Source organism: Syngnathoides biaculeatus, chromosome 13, assembly GCF_019802595.1.
Source record: "Syngnathoides biaculeatus isolate LvHL_M chromosome 13, ASM1980259v1, whole genome shotgun sequence".
Taxonomy (NCBI): Eukaryota; Metazoa; Chordata; class Actinopteri; order Syngnathiformes; family Syngnathidae; genus Syngnathoides; species Syngnathoides biaculeatus.
Genome location: NC_084652.1, coordinates 20109482 through 20128005, shown reverse-complemented (window position 1 = coordinate 20128005; position 18524 = coordinate 20109482). Strand labels below are relative to the sequence as shown.

At 41.0% G+C, this 18524-nt stretch overlaps 1 protein-coding gene across 11 annotated transcripts in view; it reads left to right on the top strand.

Annotated features, from left to right (window-relative positions):
* Window positions 1-18524, top strand: part of slc6a9 (solute carrier family 6 member 9) — a 109224-nt gene that overhangs the window by 38882 nt on the left and 51818 nt on the right. For 9 of the 11 annotated variants that reach the window (XM_061839403.1, XM_061839404.1, XM_061839407.1 and 6 more), the window contains one exon: window positions 4428-4546. The exons of the other annotated variants lie outside the window; for them this stretch is intronic. In XM_061839403.1, coding sequence (XP_061695387.1) covers window positions 4505-4546 — 42 coding nt within the window. In that variant the 5' untranslated portion in view covers window positions 4428-4504. The remainder of the gene's footprint in view (window positions 1-4427; window positions 4547-18524) is intronic. 11 annotated transcript variants of the gene reach the window in all.

The window sequence follows — 18524 nt, the reverse complement described above, 5'->3', positions numbered from 1 at the left end:
AAGTTTTGAAAGGCAATTTTGAGGTAAAGTGGGATGCGTTATGAAAGATTTTTTGAACGTGGTGAATTTTAGGGAGTGTGAAGACTTTCGGGAGGGAGTTGCAGAAAAAAAATTTGAATCACATGCAATTGAAGCGGCTCTTCTCATTTCCTTTGAAAGTGGCACGGCGGAAGCACTTTGATAGTCTTTGACACAGCTCAAGTAGACACTGGTTTGTTCGAGTCTGTGACGTCTACGCATGCAAAGTACATTTATACGAAACAAACAGACCTCCACAGGTGGATGATGTAAAGTGCACTTTCCAGCCGATAACAGATCTGAACCGGGAGGGAGGCACTTGGAGACAGTCCGCCACCCTTGATCATTTGTGTGTCTCCTGTGGTGGCCAGTGAAGCGATGTATAAAATATAATTATGACAATAATTAAAATATTGCATTCGATGAATTGATTTCTGCAATGATTCAAACTGCTGCTTGCTGTTCACTAATGAATGGAATACGTCTGACATCCCTCACACATGTCCACAAAGCTTACGTTTCCGATTGCTTGTGTCCTGTTAAGATCCACCATAAACATGTTGGAACAGTGGTCCACCCACAGAGCTGGACTTGGACATGGTCTCAGCAGGCAAAGTTTAAACCGACTTTTTTCCACTAAATTGTCACATGCACTCAATATGTCAAAGGACACGCTCTTATTGCACCTGTATGCCCATCCTGTCACAAACCTGTTCACCAAATTGACAAACAGGTGGAGCAAGGCTTGCGTTTGCACCAAAATCAAGATATGACAGTTTTTGCTTTGCAGCGCAGATGCACTGCTGATACAAGTTGAGCCTCACATGTTTAGAAAACATCAGAAGAAGAATGTGCAGTACAAGGGAAGCGGTGAAGTCGACTCATGTGACAATTGAGAATTTTAAAACAGTGGATGCAAGTGGTGGACTTAAAAGGGATACATTAGTGATGATTGACTTTTTAATTGCTTCGATTCAAATCATTGGGGTCTGTCAATCACCCCGTTACCTATAAAGTATGAAATTGAAAAGTCAAGTAAACATTTTTTTCTAAATAAAAATGAGTCATCAAGTGACCCATTCTGAATTTTACATAATAGCTACTTCTTTGCTGAGTTTCTTTGCCCTTGACTCGGAAGCTAGACGGGGAAAAGAGCCAGAGCCACTTTCTAGCGATGACCAGCGTACACTGCCTGAAAAACCTCAAATCCAAAAGGCAAACAGTTCTGAATTGTGTTTCGTAAGATGCACATATTACCATTTGATAATTTACTTTTTATAACAGAGTTGGTGTATTTGTTTTTGGCGATGGGTACATACCTACACCAGTTGCCACACTAATTAGCAAGAGTAATTAGATGGCTTGCTGATGAAGGTAGGTTTGCTTCTAAAAGAAACAATAGAATGTCTGCTTCCCGATAGAGCACAGGTGTCCAACTCAAAGCCCGGGGACCATATCTGGCCCTCCTAATGATTTAATATGGCCCGCGAAGGCAAATCATGTGTGGCAACTCCCATCATTGTTGTTAAAATATGTATAATATATAAGAAATAATAAAGTATAATAATATAAGATTTCAAATTCTCATATCATAAATGATAACATTGAGACATTGAAAGCATTTTTGTGTTACCAAACATCAACAATAGTTGGCAACAGAACATAACCCTTGGTTTCTGATTCCAAAACTAGTTCATAAATTTGATGTGTAATATCATGAAGCGATTAAAGATTTTTATGGTTTCAGTAATAACGGCCCTCTGAAGGAAACTATAATCCCAATGTGGTTAAAAATGAGTTTGAGACCCCTGCTGTAGAGGCTTGTGTGGGCTTCCAAGTTTGCAGTAGATTTCTCTGATTCAAGACAGTTTATTATCCCTCTCGTCGGCCCTAGTCATCAGCACAAGTCTATTTCTGCTATTGGACAAACTCATTTTCCTTTCGGCTTGTCCTGTTAGGGGTCGCCACAGCGTGTCATCTTTTTCCATCTAAGCCTATCTCGTGCATCTTCTTCTCCAACACCCATAATATGTTTTTATTTAATATGTACTGTATGTTTTTATTGGCAGCATGGTGGGTTAGGCGTAGAATGTTGACCTCACAGTTCTGAGGACCAGGGTTGAAATCCGGGCGCCGCCTGTGTGGAGTTTGAATGTTCTCCCCGTACCTACGTGGGTTGTCTCTGGGCACTCCGGTTTCCTCCCATATCCCCCCAGAAAAACCTGCATTAAATGGAGACTCTAAATTACCCTCAGGTATGATTGTGAGTGTGACTGTTGGTCTCTGTGTCTTGCGATTGGCTAGCAACCAGTTCAGTGTTCTCCCTGCCTCCTGCCCGATAACAGCTGGGATAGGCGCCAGCACTCCCATGACCCTCGTAAGGATTAGCAGCTCAGAAAATGGATGGATGGATGTTTTTATCATGTCTGTGTCATTGAAGTATGCATGTGTCATTCCAGTAAAGGCTTTTTTAAATAGTTTGTTCAATGTTGTTAGGTTTTACTATTAATAGTGATTATCTTAATATTTTTGTACACTTGTTTGGTCAATAAGAATGCTACATTAGCCATACCTTTTATAAATATTTCAGATGGCAAACAGTTTGACCCTGAAACTGATTCATTATGCTTCCAAGGTTTTCAGAATCAGAATGATTTTTATTTTGCCAAGTATGTCAAAAATGCACGTGGTAATTTGTCTCTGGTAGTTGGAGCCACTCCCTTACGGCAAGACAGCCAATTGAGAGAGCATACTTTTGGAACACCAAAACATTGTGAGAACATTCAAGGAACAATAAAATGTTTGTAATGCGGCAATGGTGGTACACTTTTTTTTTTTTTTTTTTACTATTGTGCAAAGAGATGCTCTATCCTCGAGCAATTACAGCAGTTTAATCCCTAATAGAGCAAATAGTCCACTGCAATGACCACTGTGGAAAGAGCACCGAGTTGTCAAGAGATATACACAGTTTAAAGTAACTAGTAGTGTGATCATCTGGGACAATGTCAATTGTGCAAATAGTGCAGCGTAGTGAGTCTGCTATAGTGAGTGCATTAGCATTGTGTAATATATTATAATAATTGGCCCGGCACAAATATGATATTTCAAAGATTCAGTATGAGATTTTGAGGGTTTAAATTGAACACAAATGAGTGACATCTTGCTCTGGTTTAACTTCCCATGTGATGCACTCAAGCTGCAGTGCTCATTGTCGAAACCTTCAAACACAAGAGGCAATCTGTCAGTTGCCCATCAGCTTTTGATGTCATATGAACTGTATCACTGAACAATAAATTAGAAGACCTTATATTCTTTTGCATCTTGCTTCATGCATTTGTTATTTGAATTCAACATTTTTTAAAAACATTTTTTTCCATATCCACATTTACCTCCCTTCTGGATTTTTTTTGCTTTTGTTTTAAAAGCTGACATTTGCCATTTTCTGCCAAACAAGCACAAGACAGGCCACAGGCAAGAGTTTGAATTTGAAAGGATGTAACTCAGTGGACATGTTGCAGACAAGACCAAGTAGGAGGGCTGTGTCACGGCGGAGAGTGTATGTGTGTGTTCGGTGTGCAGCGGGTGGGGGGCATTGGCAATGTCAGGTTGTAGAGACAGACGAGGATTTGGAAGAGTCAAGTGCCACTGAAAGAGAGGTTGTTGGTGGTCTTCAGAGTTGTAGCAGCTGCCTCTGAAAACAAGTGGAAGAAATAAGAGAAACAGAGAGAAAGAGCTTGAAGGGGGGCAGACGAGTCTGACGTCACTTATTTGTGGCCCTAACTTTAATCTGTTGAGAGAAAAAGTGAAGGAAAAAAGTCCTTGGCCGCAGCCCTTACGTGCTCCAGACACATTGTACTTTACTCTGCCAATCAGTGTTCAAGTGCAACACAACACACAAACCACACAAATTCTTCCATCCTTCCTCCTCTCTTCTGCTTATGTATTCTGCCAAGGTGCTGGAGTGACAACAGGCCATTCATTGTGGAGGTAGAGGAGAAAGACTGTGGATGTTTCCTGTGTCTTTTTTTTTTTTTTTTTTTGGAAGGAGGGCGGCTGTAGGAAAAAGCGGGTTGTGAATGTGGCGGAGAGGAGGGCGGATGCATATTCCTGAAATGGTGAAATGCGACTGAAAAAGGGGTAAAAAAAGAGAAAGTAAATCAATGAGTGGGAGCGAGCGAGACTGGGGTGAGTAAAAACCAAGAGGGCGAGGGGAGGGAGAACTGGGATCACAGAAGGAGGGAGGGGGACGGGGGTTCGGGAGAGAGAGTGGGCTACCATGCCGAATGAGTGAGAGAGGCGGAAAGGAAGCTGAGCTCCATCCGATGAAATGAGGTGAAAGTAATTCAGCATTAATCAAGCCAGAGCAAAAGGGAGCAAATACTGTGTTTTCTGCCCTCTTATTTGCTGAGGACCTGAAAGCCAAGGTGTGAATGACGGAACCTACAGGGTCCAGCTGAGTAGCACCACTGGATCACAGCATCACATCATGTCTGAATCGAACACCATTGCTGCTTCCACTGCAGACCAGGTCAGTCCCAGATGTTTTCATTTGTAGTTTGAATTTTTTTTTTTCTTCTTGAAGCTTGTCATTTTTACTCTCGCCACTGGATAAAGCACGAGGGGTCTAGTCTTGGACAATACTTTTGCAAAGTAGATTTCAGGTTAGAGGTGAACTGCGTTTAAATCCTAATTTGAAAGTAGTTAGAGGCAGTTTATAGGCGCAACCAAGTTGAGCGTGTTTCTTGGACTATCAAAGAAATGATTGTTTTGCCCGGAGCTGCCTGGACAACGGTACGGGCTCCTGAAAGAATTGAATTCATCAAGACGAGCTATTGTCTACGCCGCCTTATTTTTCGGCGATCATTCAGGGGTCTGTGACGACTCAATACCCCCCACACCACGTGAGGAGGGGGACACAGCTTTTTAAAAACCTGACCACGTGTGGCGGCCCTGAAAAGTTTTTATAAGTAATTGCAGTGGGAAGTCTGGGCTTGCACTGTGAGAGATGGGACTGGTAAGGAAGTGGGCTGTACCGCCGTGTGTGTGAATAAGACTGACAGAGTATAAAAGTAGAAGACTCCAGAAAAGGAAGATATTTATGCCCACGGTGCCCTCCCCCACCCGCAAGCCACTATAATCACACACATTGACACAGTCGTCCTTTTTTCTTAAAATGGCAGCTGACTTTGAAAGACTTTGAAACAATTAAATTGCCTGCTCTTCTGAGGATAAACAGATTATTTATGATATGTCGGATTAAACAAAAAGTGTGTGGACCCCACCATGCTGCCATGCAACGCTTTGAGCCAAGTCCTTGTCTCCTATTTCCGATATCTCCGGTCAACTGAATCAGCTTGTCACGCAAATATTTACACTTGTACACAGACTTTGAGACATATACACATAGTTTTTTTCAATTCACACATGTAGGCGTATGGATGGCAATATTGGTTCCAAAATATTGATAAACAATAAATATGGCATGTGTTTAAAAAATAAAATAAAAGGAAGCAACACAAAAGTGAGATTGTACATCTCATTGCATTCATTAGGAGACAGAAGTGTGGAATCCACAGTGGCCAGTTGTTACTGGCATGACTGCTATAGAACTCCCGTGGAGGGAGGGTCAGGATCTCTCTAACCCCGCTCATGTCAAAGGTCCCGAGTGCTGCATAACACACTTAGCTGTGACATAAAACCCACATTAGTTTATGAGCTACTATATTTATTAAGCACTGTATGTCAAAGAACATTTACAGTGTTGAAAAAAAAAAAAAACTCGATTCCCCCTAAATTCTTTGGCAGATAAAATTGTTCAACCAGGTCCATCAGAACATTGTTCTTTTGTTTTTAGTTAATCAAGTTGTACCGATGTATTCAAACTGGTCAAATCAAATTCCAAAACACTCGGTGTCATTCATTCAATTTATGCGTCTTGAAATTATATTTTTAAAAAAAAAAAAAAAAAAAAAACAATCAAAGAGCTCAATTCAATCGACCTTTAAATGGCATGCCGTCATTGAATTGCTCATCGAGTAAATTCACAAACTGTATAATCAGGTATTTTTTTTCACATTCTAAATGACTGTAAAACAAACCGACCCTTTTATTTCAATGATCTATTCCTCTGGTTAAGCAAAGCAGTATGGAAGTTGAAAAGATTAAGATATTATGCAACATTTCTTCCGACAAAACTCTTACATTAACCACTGACATGGATTAGTAAGTAAAAATCACATATTTAACATTTGTTTCTCATGGTTCCTGTGCAAATGTCCAAATAATACATATGTTGATTATATTTGCAACTTTTTACATCGTTCAGATACATTTGAGCCCTTGATATTACAATCACATTTCTTGCTGTGAAAGGTCTGTAATTCTTAAATTTGAAATGTTCCATTTTTGGAAAAACTTTTCAGTTGACATCACATCTTAATGGAGAAATCCTATTGTTGAGATATATGAACTAAAAATGTTGAACTCTGCACCTGACTGCACATATTTTCCTTGGCATAAAAGACAACAACAATTTATGTCGCTAATCATAAATTTACTCTTAATTGTCATTGCAGCATTCAATATTGTTTTAGTTGTGATCAACCGGTTCGGACTTGTAATGTGTACATAGCCATTTCAGACATTTGAATGACATCAATCCATTTGGCAATTACCCACCCCCACCCACCCCCAGCCCCTCCCTTACATTTTCTCCAGCTACTGTGTTTACTGTACACATTTTCCAAATTCCTTCCACTAGGCTTGGGTATTCGGATGCTTCCTCTCAGCACAAGAATGACCTCAAGGTATTAGAAAGTAGTCAGAGGTCCTCTAATTTCTGGACATGCTTGACTAATAATTAAAGTAATGAGTTCTGATAAACAGGAATTCAATTAAGTGAGTCTCCTGTGATAAATTCTGACATCCTCTCCCTGGATTAAAGAATTAGACGAGATCGTTAGAACTTCTGAACAATCATCACAGCTAATTGCTCAGTTATTACTTTTGACTTTGCATCGTCTGAAAGAATTAAGCTTCATTTTTGAGGGGTTTAAATGTGACTTAAATCTGTTCTTTACGTTTGTCTGGAAATTACGTGTTCATGCTCACTGCACTTTGTACTTGTATTCTCCAATTATTGATATTTTTAGCAGCACAGTTGATCATGGCCAATTTGGAAAAAGAATCAAACAAACAAAAGAATAGCTTTAACAGATTGACCTAAATTATCAATTTGTACATAAGCAGATTTTCTGCATTACACCGTACTGTGCCAAGAAGATAATGAGGCCTGTTGTGTTGAAAAGTACCGGGATTCAACAGTTTAGTTCCAATATCAACATATACACATACAGTATGCACATATGTGTACTATTTGAACATACAGTACATACATGTTTAACCCGTCACCCCGGGAGTTCAGTAAGGTTTCACACTGATAATTTGAGTGATGCCAGATTCTCTTTAAACAATCACCCTTACCTTAAAATTTCAGTCATGCGTATTTAATATAGATTCCATGTAATGTTTGTACAGAAAGGCAACATTTGTCATGGACACTTCATTGTCAAAAGTTTCACGATTAATAAATGGAGTACGTGTAAAAACACCATATACTGCTGGAATACGCAAGCCACACCAGTAGCTGACAAAGTTGCTTTTTAAAGAAACAGCATGCACACGTGCCTCAAGTGCTTGTTCTCCCAGATTGTGCTCATAAATCTAATTGTATGCATTCACCTTCTACCTAGGCAGGTACACAGATAGACCGCTTGTGGTGCTCCAGCACTAAGTGTGCTTTCTGAGACAGCCCAAGACTTCTGTCTTCACTGTTTGGACTGAAAAAAGAATGATATTATTTTAAAAGGCAGCGCTTGTAACGGGAATGTTTTCTGATGAAAGTGTAATTTTTAAGTACTTTAAGACTTCAAGTTAAACCTTTTGACAATCAAATGTGCAAACCAACATTCTTGTGGCTGTGCCCGCAATCAATGTTCCTGATGTGTAACCTTTGTTAACCTTTTTATTGTACATTTAGGCGGCAAAGTATTATGAGCTAAATTAATGATATCCCGAGCTGTTTGCTACAGTGTATATAGGACACAGCAATTTTACACTATAAAGGCAATGATGACGTGCAACTAAAGCTCATTAATTCAATCATTGGCGCAATCAAATTCCATAAGATAAATTACTTCATTGAGATTGCCCACTTTAAGACATAAAACATGATGTAACATTTGTAGTTGTTATTAAATGTAAATATATATTCCAACAGGGGACCATATTGGTACAGAAAATTATCAGAGGACAGGTGGTGCAGTTTATGGGATGGAAATGCAACACACCTCTCTTTACTCGTTGCACCAAGGCTTCGCAAGTAATACATATAAGAGATGCGGAAAATGAGAAAAGATGTGTGTGCGCGCATGCGAGTGTGCACTTCGTCCAGCTTTCAAGGACGGCTTTAACCTTCCATCTCACTCCGACTTGACTTGAAGTTAAGCTCCAGGCTCACAGCTACCTTGCAGAAAAACATGTTCAAATTCCACAACACACAAACAGCAAACTTAGAACACATTTGTGAGTGGCTGGCCAGTGTGATGAGCTCAATTTATACGTTGGAAGAGTGAAAAGACTGTTGGAACAGTGTTTTTGGGCTACGGATTGCCAAATGTAATGATTTGAGCGTGATAGTTTTTCAGAATCTGTATTGGTGCGTAAAAAAATTATTTAGTTTAGATGGAATGAAGTCAAGTGTATAGTTTGTACTTTTAAGTGACGAAGTGCATTGTGACACTAGAGTGTTTTGCATCACGTCATTTTTCAACGTATTTTATTCTTCTACTCTTTGAGCCTTTAGAACAGGAAATGTCATCTCAAAGACGAGAACGTAACATGTTCCTTTAACTATTATTGTACTGCATCTACTGTAATGCATCTTATTTGCTTTGATTTGTTATCCTTATGCTTAGGGACTTTTTATCAAGTCTTAGGTCTACAAATTGACAATAAATGCAGCTGTGCTTGAATATAGATCCCGATTACAAGATACAGTGACGAAAATAAGAATTTGAAGACCATGCTATATTGCAATTTCTCCCACTTAGAAATCATGGAGGTGTTGAAATTTTCATCGTAGGTGCATGTCCACTGTGAGAGAGATAATCTAAAAAGAAAAATCAAATCATAATGTATGCTTTCTTAATGATTTATTTGTGTGATACAGCTGCAAATAAGTATTTGAACACCTGAGAAAACCCATGTTAATATTTGGCACAGTAGCCTTTGTTTGCTGTGACAGAGGTCAAACGTTTCCGGTAGTTGTTCACCAGGTTTGGACACACTGCAGGAGGGATTTTGACCCACTCCTCCACACAGATCTTCTCTATATCAGACAGGTTTCTGGGCTGTTGCTGGGAAACACGGAGTTTCAGCTCCCTTCAAAGATTTTCTATTGGGTTTAGGTCTGGAGATTGGCTAGGCCATGCCAGAACCTTGATATGCTTCTTACGGAGCCACACCTTGGTTTTCCTGACTGTGTGCTTCGGTCATTGTTATGTTGAAAGACCCAGCCACGACCCATCTTCCATGCTCTGAGTGAGGGAAAGAGGTTGATCCCCAAAATCTCACAATACACGGCTGCGGTCAATCTCTCCTTAATACAGTGCAGTCATCCTGTACCATGTGCAGAAAAACACCCCAAAGGATGATGCGACCACCACCATGCTTTACAGTAGGGACTGTGTTCTTGGGATGGAACTCATCATTCGTCTTCCTCCAAACACGGTTAGTGGTCTCATCTGACCACAAAACTTACTCCCATGACTCCTCTGTATCATCCAAATGGTCAATGGCAAACTTAAGACGGGCCTTGACATGTGTTGGTTTAAGCAGGGGAACCTTCTGTGCCATGCATGATTTCAAACCATGACGTCTTAGTGTATTACCAACAGTCAACTTGGAAACAGCTCTTTTCAGGTCATTGACCAAGTCCTATCGTGTAGTCCAGGGCTGATTCCTCACTTTTCTAAGGATCATTGAGACCCCACAAGGGGACATCTTGCATGGGGCTCCACTCCGATTGAGATTGACCGTCATGTTTAGTTGCTCCAACATTGGACCTTTTTTTCACCAAGCTGCTTGGCAATTTCCCCGTAGCCCTTTACAGCCATGTGGAGTTGTACAATTTTGTCTCTGGTGTCTTTGAACAGCTCGTTGGTCTTGGCCATGTTACAAGTTTGAATCTTACTGATTGTATGGGGTGGACAGGTGTATGCAGTTAATGACCTCACACAAGTGGATCTGATTCAGGATAATACATGGAGTGGAGGTGGTCCTTTAAAGGCAGACTAACAGGTCTTTGAGGATCAGAATTCTAGCTGATAGACAGGTGTTCAAATACCTATAGGCAGCTTTATCACACAAATAAATTGTTAAAAAAAATCATACATTGTGATTTCTGGATTTTTCTTTTTAGATTATCTCTCTCTCTCAGTGGACATGCACCTACGATGAAAATTTCAGACCCCTCCATGATTTCTAAGTGGGAGAACTTGCAATATAGCAGGGTGTTCAAATACTTATTTTCTTCACTGTATTTAAAAATATTCCACATTTGAACACCAAAACCATTTGCCGCTTTGGGTCAATGTCCGTTTCGGCCAATAATTTGCATTCTAACTGAAAAATTTTGATATTTCTTCATACCTTTTATCCTTTATATCAACAGACTCAATGGTGTACACTAATCCCTCATTTTTAACAGTTAATTGGGACCAGATCCACACGCGAAAAGTGAAAAACCACAAAGTAGTGGGTGATGTATGTTTATGTGGGTACCAGAATGTTTAAAATATATAAACGGTATTCTACTTTGCATATTTGACATTTAACATTTAATTATAAAACCTTATATATATATATATATATATATATATATATATATATATATATATATATATTGCATGTTCTCCCTGTGCCTGCGTGGGTTTTCTCCGCGCACTCCGGTTTCCTCCCACATTGCAAAAACATGCATTAATTGGACACTCTAAATTCTCGGTAGGTGTGATTCTGAGTGCAAGTGTTGTCCTGTCTCCATGTGCCCTCCAATTGGCTGGCAACCAGTTCAGGGTGTACCCCGCCTCCTGCCTGATCACAGCTAGGATATGCTCCAGCACTAACATGACCCTTGTGAGGATAAGCTGCTAAGAAAATGGATGGAGGGATATAACATTCTAAAACACTGTATTATATTACTGTATAGTTAACATTCATTGCTCGGAGACTTCTACTGGAGGCGTTGCCGATTTTGTGTGTGGTTTCTAGAATGTTTAAAATTTATACATACATTATACATTTATACTTTGCCTACTTAAGACAAAAATTACAACAGTATAAGTATCCAGTTTATAATTAAAACATTTTTATTGCAGTACAGAAAGTGACAAACAAAACAAATGCGTGATGTCTTCTCTTGGCGAGCGCAGAATGTTCCCAACGCACCGTTGTGATGCCACCTCGTCCCAACAATGTGCCTTTCTTTGTTGCATCACATTGTTTAAAGGTCAAATGTCGTCAGACGGATGATTTTAGGTATATTATTAATGAAAAACCCGCAGCCAATATGGTCCCATGTGTTTTTTTTCACCACAAAACATGATTTTGACGTATACAGCTTTTTGTAACTCCTGCCATGAAAATCCTCTCGAGGGATTTGTTTTCGAGAAGAAGCAGGAAGTGACGTACAGGACAGAGAAGCCCCCTAGGGGACTTGTTTCCATTAGTTTTATCTCCGGGAAGGTAGCTCGTTGTTCCTTCGTGTTAGCCAAAATTCCGGCTCATTGCATTGCTGGACATTGCTTGAACACTCGTGAGAATGGAATTACCCTTCATAAGTTTGAAAGAAACCCTGTTCGTTGTGAAAAATGGATTGCACTGGTGCAGAGAACGAGAGCTTTGTGGGTTCCGAATAACAGGTAGGTGTATACAGCTCAAAAAAAAAATAGTTTGGGCGGACCACGTTATCGGTCTCTCTCATAACGTAGTAAAAGATTCGCTTATGAAATGTGTTGATGTGCACATACAACTACTAAAAAAAATAATAGTTTGGGGCGGAGCATGTAATCGGTCTCTCTCATAACGTAACAAAAGATACACGTATGAAATGTGTCGATGTGCACATCGCCCAGCCAACAATGTCTCGATAGTGTTCATCGAGTACTGCGGCGACTTTGAACATACCCCTAAAAGCAACATAGCTAGGCTCCACCTCCTCCTTATATTCCACCAAGGGTGCCGAAACTCAGCCACACCGGCTGAGGCACCGCGTTCGGCGGTCACAGCTTCTGCGAAGGCTGCGTGTCGGGCTTTGCGATGGAGTCCACTCTGAAGAACCCAGCCGAGAATGCGTTACTCAGTCGCGTGTGCGCTAAAGCGCCCCAGCTCGACTGTGACGAAAGCAGCGCCGCTCGGCTCTGTCATAAGCCACACCGGCCGGCTGCGATGAGCCACAATGGATCGGACGGGATGCAGTTTGGCCGTGATCGGCTATCATCTGAATATGGCTCGAAACAATAGTGTAATATTGCCCTGAGGGCTCGAAACAATAGTGTAATATTGCGCCGGTAACTTCACTCGGTTGTGTGGTGTTCTCCTTTTCAAAAAGAGCTTTGGTGTCAGAAGGGGCGTCGGAAAAATGCGAATATCTTTGTTGTTCGGCTTCCATAGTAGCAGGCACTGCGCGTTTTCAGCGGCGGAAGTGACGATGACGTCAAGGACAGAGGACGCGACTAATATGGCGACCACTTGGATGTCGAGGGACACTCAATTGCGCAACTCTGTGCGTGGGTGATGCGCTCTCCGCTCACTTTTTTTTTCGTATAGACATTGAAGTGAATAATATATGTATTTTTCATTACAATATCTATTTTAGAATGTTTATAGGGATGACACCCGGGCTTTAAGCACTTATAGCATCATACATTAAGAGCAAAACAAGAGCGCAAATATGAGATAATTTTATGTAATCAAACAGTGCTGACGGTGTAACTGAGGTTCTTATCTTTGAGAAAACCTGTTGTTGGCTTTCTTTTTCCTTTTTTTTTTCAAAATTCCCTTGTACAAGGACATAACCCTGTCAGGTCAGTTCCTAAACTCAACAGTTCTTACCATAGTGTCGCACGTTTCTGAGGCTGTAACGCTTTTGAAATTTTTCAAACCAACCTTTCCTTGCCGAAAAGTCTCATCCTTGGGAGGATGAATCCTTCATTGCAGCTTGAGGTTCGTCAACACTTTCTTCAGCCTCTTCATTGTCACACATTTTGCTTCCTTATTAAAGGTTATTGAAGCATTTTTATGGATGTTTACCACATCATTCTTTACGGCGCACACCACTGATTCATTCACACCATAATGGCGCCACAAAAGCTGTCTTCAAACGTATCAAAAAGTTGTACTTTGTTGCTGTCATCATCTTCCTCATCCTAAACCCCTACATCATCATCACCAGGCTGTTTTTCTGCAATCCGCTTTCCACAAAGCAAACACAGCTACCATTTCGAACGATCCTCTCATTTCGTATCTTCCTCCTCCGCTTGGGTGCTTTGGAGGAAGCTTTAACCTCACCACAGTGCTTTGGCAGCATTATGAACTACAGAGGCTATCACGCACACACTCAACAGCGTAGAAAATGTCAGATAGGAAGGACAATGGAGAGGAGGGAGGGAGAGTTGATAGGTGGGGCTACGATGATGTGCAGCCAATCAGATCATGAGATGAATCCACAGATGCTCTCATTGGTCGATGTCATGCCGGAGCCCATCATTTGCCTTGTATCAATGTGTTTTCCCTAATACAGTACATACTTTGTGCTGATCTGAGGGTGCAAAAAAATCTGATGGACTGAAGCCGCAAAAGGTGAAGCAGAGAGTGGAGAGAGATTACTGTACTGTAAAAACAGGAAGACATATTAAGTGTTCATTCCAGGCTTGCCGGAACGCATTAGCCAACACTTCCTCTCAGTTTTCTCTGTCTAAACCCAAATAAATGCTGACAAAGTGTATTCAATAGATTCTGAGCAGTCAGTTTGCAAGGACTTTGAGTTGGCTCTGGATTAAGTATAGGTGTGTTCAGTTCCAATGTCTACTCCATCCAGTTTGAATCTACTCCGGACCTCACGCCCGATATCCATGTTGGAAGACTTATGGCATACACAATCATGAAGTAGTCATAGAAACGACAAGCCCTTACTTAAAGATGGAGGCAGTAAAGTTTTAACTTCTCGGAACTCATTGGAGAAGCAATATGATTTATTGCGCCGTTGTCGAATGTATGTTACTTAATTCATGTTTGTAAGTTCAGAATGTGTATATATTTTGTGTGCAGGGGCTATCATTTCTTCCAGTAATTTTTCTGCTCAACCACTTTTATTGTTTTGGTTCAGTTTACTGTACTTATTTTTTATGAAAGTTTCGTCTGAAAAAGAGGCTTGAAACCCCCCCCCCCTCCAAGTAATGCAAAAATGCCCCACACGTATAGAGTGGAAACCAATGCCATTTAGCTTTTAACCTGTGTAAATCAATTACTTGACAAAGCAAGCCTTACAACAATGCATTTCAGCTCCACTGCTCATATAATTGAGCACAGCATGCAAAAAGGAAAGAGGTGTGCGTGTGTGTGTGTGTGTGTGTGTGTGTGTGTGTGGTGTGTGTGTGTGTGCATGTGGTGAGAGGGGGAGGGTTTAGGGAGATGCAGGTGAACAGCTTGCGAGAGCCAACAACTCCGCAGGCCAATCTCGCGCATCAGTTGACAGCCATACCCAATGAAGGCCTACGCACAAGTGAACTTGTTAAGCAAATGAGTGAATAAGCAAAGTGGGAAGGGGGGTTGTTGTGGAATGGGGGACATGGCTGTAGTTGGCTGACTGTCTGCAAATATCACTGTCTGTCATCCTCAAATGCTTCTATTTTATACGTTATGATGATCAGTCTTTTTCCCCCTTAAACAGCTCTCAGGATCCATCTCTATTTCAGCCTGCCTCATCCTATTTTTCATTTGCTCATGCTCATGTTGACAGTCTGCTCGATTAGAGAACAGGATGAGATTTAGAGATTATCCTCAAATTTCCTCCTTCTAAAATGAGGAATAACTACAATGGCAAATGTGTGTCTGTGTCCAGGTTTGTGTCTATTTTTTTCGTCTTTTTGCATCATCTAAAACATGCAATTATGCATGTAACACAGACTGGAGAATACTCCATTGATAGGAGATTTGTCGTTTTTCCCATAATGTAATGTCCAACCATCTATCCATTTTCAACACCGCTTATTCTGGTTAGGGTCATGGGGCGCTGGAGCCTAACCCAGGTAACGGGCGAAAGGCCGACTACAGTTTCAACTGGTCGCCAGTCAGCCGCAGGACACACATAGACACGGAAAACCATTCGCACTCATCTTCACACAGTCACTGAGTGGGAACTGAACCCACGGTGCCCACACCAAAGTCAGGCGAGCGTAACACTTTAAAAAACAAACAAAGGAAAAAAAAAACACATCAAGTAGTAGTAATATCAATAGTACGAGACATAGCTGCTTCTGTGAAAAAGGCAAGATTGTACCTTGCACTGGTTCCCCAAAATACGCTGGACATAAACGGCCCCATGACCGTGACCTGTGTAATGAGCACCAAAACTGTGTGTCGGGTGTAGATTAGACTGGCGTTGGCCATTACATAGACTGGTGCAGCCCGGTGGATTCAGTACTAAGCGAGATGTGCCAATGAAGGTGTGTTGACAGCTGACTTCATTTGCCACCCATCAAATTGCCTGCTCTCGTTTCCTTTAAATGTAACGTAATGACAAGCTTGACGGAGACATTTTTGTGGAGAAGATGATATTTTTTGTGTGTCCTTTGCAGCTGTTAGACCAAGCAGAATGGACAATCTGCATCCCTTTTATGCTGAAACAGCTTTACTGTGTCATAGTGGAGTTTTGAGGCTTCTTGTGTGAACGAGAATGTCGTCCTACACCCTTACACCCAGTGAAATTAAGGTGTAAAGTGTAAGAAAATACACATTGCATTGTTTGAGTGTCTGTTTGTGTGCACATGTCGAGTCTTCAGGGTATTGATGTCTATGTGATCATTGCTACTAACAATTATGAGAAAGTTAATTGTGACAACTCTCTTTAAAACTCCTCGTAGTGTAATTAATGTTCGATACACTTGAATAAACACACGTTCATGTCCACAATTCTTTTCTGTATGCATTGATGTCAAACATTAAATGTTTGGCTCCCCTCAGTGCCTTTGGTCCCAACCTCAAAACAGATCTGGTTGCTTCTTGGTCACACCTACCCTGGACAACCATGTTTCGTACTTCACAAAGAAACAAACAGACATAACTAGCCTGCAACCCCCTCCTCAAGGGGGTAGGTATTTCACAACGCCATCATGTTGCGTGAAGGTCCAATAGTAGCAGGAAGTTAGTACATGTACAAATCTTACTAAATCCACTCAGTAGTGTTGGTGCCAACACAGACGTGACAGTAAGCCTTAAGTTCAGATATGATTGCTATATGTCTACTGTATATAAATCTCATTGATATTTTATATACTATAAGAATTGTCCAACATGGTGAACAAGTGGCTCCCATGTCTGCCTTGCACTTCTTGGGACCTGGGTTCAAATCCAGCCTTGCCTGTCTGGAGTTTGCATGGTCTCCCTTTCTCTTTGTGGGTTTTCTCCGGGATCCTCCAGTTTCCTCCCGCATTCCAAAAACTTGCAAGGTAGGTCAACTGGAGAATCAAAATTTCCCGTGCGTTTGACTGTGTATGCAAATCGTTGCATATGTGCCGTGCGATTGGCTGATGACCAGTTCAGGATGTACCCCGCCTATTGCCCAGAGTCAGCTAAGATAGGCTTCAGTACAGCCGCAATCCTAGTGAGGATAAGCAGTATGGAAGATACATGAATGAATTAATTTCAACATCATGTACCCCTATGAAAAGGCAACAGTAAATAATCACACATTGAATTTGACATAAATTAATGATCACCAATTAGCCCCAAGTTGACATCAGAGGCCTGTCTGTCAACTTTTAGGTATATTGCATAGTAAACTCAGCATTACTTTACATTTGTGTCCTTGTGTACAATGACAGTACAACACTGAAGGGTCATTTATTTCGCTAATACTCATGCAAATGGAACATCTACAGTACATGAGCAGCAAAATCAACAAGCGTGTTCAGAGCAGTATGGGCACTCCTACTTCAGGACCATCACATTTCAATAAATAAAGCTCCATCAACCCCACTGCCTCTCAACCCTGTAAACTTTACAGTGTACAGCATGCTGGTAAACACTGCTCACAGACTCCCAACATGCTATAGTAAGGTATCATGCACAAAATAATATACATGCAGTAGAATCACAACATGGCAAGAAACTCCAGTTGTCACTTATCTTTTTTTTCCATTTTGTTTTCTCTTTAAATATGGTATTTGACCACTGAATGTTTAATTAATTTTAATTGTGTCATAAATTGATAAAAAATAAAAATAACTCACAATGTTAAAGTGTTGCTCGTGTTTGCAGATGATCGTCAGTTTGATAATAAGATACCGAGTCAGATTTGGAGTGTATGGACTGATGAAATCTTGTGGACCTTAAACGTTTGGATGAGCAATCCTTCATAGACATCATTTTAACCTTTCTATGCCTGGCAACGCACCCATTGATTGATATTATTCAAGCATGCAGGAGGATTAATTCAGTCTCTGTCCAAGAGGATCTTTTGGTATGTGGTCCCAATGGTAGCAGGTTGAGAGGGCACAGTCAACACTGTCTTTAGGCCTATCACTCTCACCTCACAGCTCGCTCATAAAGAAAGCTTTGAACAGTGTCTTTTTTGGGGAATCCAGTGGGCATATTGAATTATTGAGGCATGATCTTTCAATGGGAAATAACATGTGGATTTGTTCAACCAAAGGGTTGAAGGCTTATTGAAAACAACTATTGTCCCTTGTTCCGATTGTACTTAAAGATATTCAAAATTTTATTTGTCAAACGAATATTTGAGGGAGCAAATGAATATGAAAGGAAAAAATGAATGGTACTTGAACTGTGATAAAGTGCTTGATATGCCGAAGAATCAGAACATTTAGTCCCATCCACCCATCCATTTTTGAGCTGGTTATCCTCACGAAGGTCACGGCAGTGCTGGAACCTTTCCCAGCTGTCAACGGGCAGGAGGCAGGGTACACCCTGAACTGGTTGCCAGCCAATTGCAGGGCACATTGAGACAAACAACAGCACTCACAATTACACCAAGGGACAATTTAGAGTGTCCAATTAATGATGCAAGCTTTTGGGATGTGGGAGGAAACCGGAGTGCCTGGACAAAACCTGCACAGGCACGGGAGAACATTCAAACTCCACTCAGGCGGGGCCAGGATTTGAACCCCGGTCCCCAGAACTGTGAGGCTTTACAGCTGCACCACCGTGCT